Source organism: Atta colombica, unplaced genomic scaffold (assembly GCF_001594045.1).
Source record: "Atta colombica isolate Treedump-2 unplaced genomic scaffold, Acol1.0 scaffold226, whole genome shotgun sequence".
NCBI classification, from domain to species: domain Eukaryota; kingdom Metazoa; phylum Arthropoda; class Insecta; order Hymenoptera; family Formicidae; genus Atta; species Atta colombica.
The window spans coordinates 1,591,694-1,596,065 of NW_017259323.1; the positions used below are offsets into that span (position 1 = coordinate 1,591,694).

General features: G+C 24.5%; 1 protein-coding gene across 1 annotated transcript in view; it reads left to right on the forward strand.

Annotated features, from left to right (window-relative positions):
• LOC108688166 (potassium channel subfamily T member 2) overlaps positions 1 to 4,372 on the forward strand; it is a 106,005-nt gene that overhangs the window by 66,870 nt on the left and 34,763 nt on the right. Inside the window, exons 5-7 of the mRNA XM_018194312.1 lie at positions 1,510 to 1,584; positions 3,602 to 3,685; positions 3,758 to 3,852. Coding sequence (XP_018049801.1) covers positions 1,510 to 1,584; positions 3,602 to 3,685; positions 3,758 to 3,852 — 254 coding nt within the window. The remainder of the gene's footprint in view (positions 1 to 1,509; positions 1,585 to 3,601; positions 3,686 to 3,757; positions 3,853 to 4,372) is intronic.

Sequence of the window (4,372 nt, forward strand, 5' to 3'; positions counted from 1 at the left end):
TAAAATAACTATTTTATTTGTATTAATACTATAATTACTATTATTTCTTAAAATATAGATTTAATATTAAAATAAAAATTGTTTTTTATATATGTTGTCCATAACAAATATGCTGCCAATCCTAGAAGTGTGACAATCAACTCAGAACAGGAGTTAATTGTCACATTTTCGCAGCTTTATTTAAAATTAAATAACTTATTTTTACGATATGATGAATTCACGAGTAATAGTTTTTTTAACATTTAAAGGATATAGATATACTATAACGTATATAATATTTCAAAAGCAAGCATCCACTTTTTTCTAAAAATCACTAATTAAAAACTGTGATAATTTGCTTCGCATTTTATATTAGGTGTAGTAAAAAGAAATTCATTATTTTTGCATGAAATTGAATGCAAAAATAATGGATTTATTTTTATTATATCTAATATATAATAGAACGCGAAAGTATATTACTGAATTAACACATTCGAGATATAATTTTAGTGAGTGATATTATAATATGTTATGTTAAAAATTTTATAAAGAGACTAAAAAACATAATAAAAGTTTAACAACAAAATTAGCTTTTCTTATTTACAAAAAGATTTAATTATAAATATCTTTATATAAATAAAAGTTGTTTCCTAACTTAATTAAAAATTTGCTTGATATAAATGCAAAACTTTTATCATCTATCGTGCTAAAAAGTCAGTCGTTAAGATCAAAGAGACGTATAATACGATGAAAGACTGTGGTTTAAGTAAAAATGTAATATGCACGTCATGTTCTCAACAAAGTGCAAGAGATGTACCTACATCGAGTCAGTCCGATGAGTCCAATGATGAGACGAAGAAGTTTTTGATCTGATTATGCACGTATTCACTTTTTCTGTCTCGCAACTGAAGTTAATTACTGCTGGCGCTGATGCGGCAAATGATATTTTTTATGAAGCAATCTAGAAGATATAATTTTCAATTAATCTTCTCAATTATAATTTCCTATACTTTTATACTCAGCGTGATTTAAACGATCGTAGAAATTGTTTTGGTGATTAAGTAAAATAATATCGAGTACATTTTAAAAATAAAGTTTTTAAGAAAAATAATTAAATCATTATTTTTGTTTATTTTTAACGATTAATACATGTATAACAACGTAGATATAAAACATATATGATTTTTGCTGATAGAAGTTTTCTTAAAATTATAAAATTATAAAATTTTGATTTTAAACACTTGATTATACGAATTATAAAATTTGAACTTACTATTAACTGTACAAGATGTTTTATAATAATGATACACAAATAAAAAATAATTTTATGAGTAAAAATAAGTTACGAGAATCTCTTACTCCTAAATTTCTTAGATTTATTAGTGCGTATTTATCTTCATAGTATTTACAAAACTACTTTAGAAAATACAGAACAGTGAAATGCATGTTTATTTTTAAAACATTATTCACAGTTCCTACTTTGATAAAATTGTCGCTGGGTGTGTTGAGCTGTCTTTGTAATGTTCACAGGGAAATGTCTGGCAGCAGCTTCTATCCTTCCATTTCATCCTGGAACTGGTCAACACGATCCCTTTCACAATTACGGTAAGTCCTTAAAAGAATTTTATTTGTTTTCTATTTTTAGTATTATTTATTTTAATTTAATAATAATAAAATAAATAATATATACCCTTTTATGTTCATTTTTTTATTTTATAGCAGTTTTTACAGCAACTTTCATTCGATTTCATATAAACAAATTGTCAGATCGCTAATTTATATAAATGTTAATGTATGCATTTTAAAGTAGATTAAAGGATAGACTCTAATTTCTTTAAAATTACAAACAAATTATTTAATTTTTCTGATTGTCCGTAATTTTATATGTATTTGTTTCTATTATATCTTTTTTCTTAATATTAATTATTTATCGATGTATAAATTTTAATAAATAATTTAAATAAATAGTAATTGTCAATTTTATAGTCAATTTAAAAGTTGAAATGTTATACAAAATAAAATAAAAAAAATTTGGTAAGGAATGTATTGCACACACACACACACACACACACACACACACACACACACACACACACACACACACACACACACACACACACACACACACACACACACATATGTTACGTAAGTCGCGTGAAAATATACGAACTTTATTCGTGTCAAGTTGCATACACTTGACTATGATGTATGTATCGATTTTTATATGTCCCATAGGGAATAACCTTTATTTCACAGTGGACAATACAGTGGACATAACGATATTACGTGCACGGTTATTGCGCTTTGGAATTTAATTAACTTAATCTCATTAATTTTGGATTGTACAGTGACATTTATGAGCGTGTAAACTGGATATAAATTTCTATAATTTTATCTATTTATAAATATCATATCATAAAAATGAAAATCGCAGTTATAAAAAGAACTGAAGTAATTCTAAAATTTTAAATAGCATTCTAAGAACAATTATTATTAATTAACTTTACATTAGAATTGTTTGTATAATATTAATTTTTGAGAAAATAACAATTATCTGATTATATTTATTGTAATTTAACATATATTTGTAGAAAATTAATTAAATAAATTTTTTAAAAAGTAATTTAAAAATAATAAACAATAATCTTATCTTATAATTTTCTGAATTCTTATCTTTATTCTTTTCTGTTGAATTTTGAAATAAGAAGCAAAATGTGTGTGTGTGTGTGTGTGTGTGTGTGTGTGCGTGTGTGTGTGTGTGTAAAATGAAGGAACTGACTTTTTCAAAAGAAAATATGACGAGAAAAATGTTTCAACAATATACTTAAACTATTAACGATATATATAATTAGATATATGACATTTTAAAATTATAATGAAATTTCATTAAAACTAAGTGTGCTCGCTAGAGTTTAATATGCAAACGTATGCTCTGCTGTCTAGGTAATATGATGTGGATATTTGATGCTGCAAAGTAAGCACAATGAACAAATTTATGTTCAAACCAAGCAGCCGCATTGATGTTTACATCATAAATATCTGTAAAAGCAAATAGCAGACATAGCATTTATGATCCTCATACATAATCATAGCACAAACGCTTGCCCAACTAATGAGTTAATTATTATGAAGAGAGAGATTAAATGTTCTCCAATAAGTACATGTATTATGACAATATAATTCAGAATTGTTTGAAGAATAATTAAGTATATATAACATAGAAATACGTAATTTTATTGCGCATTTCTATGTTATATATACTATGTTATATATTCTATGTTTTATATATATATTGCGCATCATAATTTATGTATATATCAAAATAATTCTTTTTTTTATCGATATTTAATTTTATAACAAAAATTATTTTATATTCATTAAATCAATCAAAAATAAGATATTAAACTTAATTTTTTAAACAAATAATTTGTTGACTTAAAGAAATATATTACTTTTCAATTAAAGCGATTAAATTAAAAATAATTTTTTTAAGAACATGGCTAAACACGCAAATTAAATTTGTAATAAATTTATAATGAAAGTGCAGAGTGTTAATTACAATTTATAGACAGAATATTATAATAAATGGTATAATAAAGATATTTCTATATCATATTTGCAGTTATTATATCCGCCAATGAGAAATCTGTTCATTCCGGTATTCCTAAATTGCTGGTTGGCAAAACACTCTTTGGAAAACATGTTTGTAAGTATCTCATTCAATCTAACCATAATTTACGTCAAGCTTAAATTTGATTTGCGGGCGATATAATTTCAGAACGATCTACATCGAGCAATGCAAAAGTCCCAATCGGCATTGAGTCAACAGCTGATGATCCTTAGTGCTACGTTACTGTGCCTTGTCTTTACTAGGTGAGTTTCTTTCAAATAGAATTTATTATATATATTTGTATTTTCAAAAATATATAATTAAGACATAATCTTTTATGTCTTTATTTGTTTTCTACTTTTTTCTCTTACAATATCAGAAGTAAACTTTTCTTGATGCGTTTATACAATAAATTTTTTTAATTGTTTCAATTAGACATACTTTGGGTATTATAAATGTTTTTAAACTATTATAGTCCTATTAACAGTACTATAATTAACAGAGATAATTGTTCATGAATAGACTTGCAAAGTAAGTTCGCTCGCTTTGTCCTACTAACTCGTTCATCAAAGATATATTTCTAGTAGAATAGTTTACGTTTCAGGAAAAAATATTTCTATTTTAGGAGAAACTAACTGAAGAGTGCTCCAATATTCTTGTATTTTTAGTTATTATTGTGAAAAGATATACAATTTTTTAATTCGGCTGAATAAATTATTTGTGAGAGTTTTTATATAAAACTTTTATATTATAAACCTTTATATAAAAAATAAAATATTATAG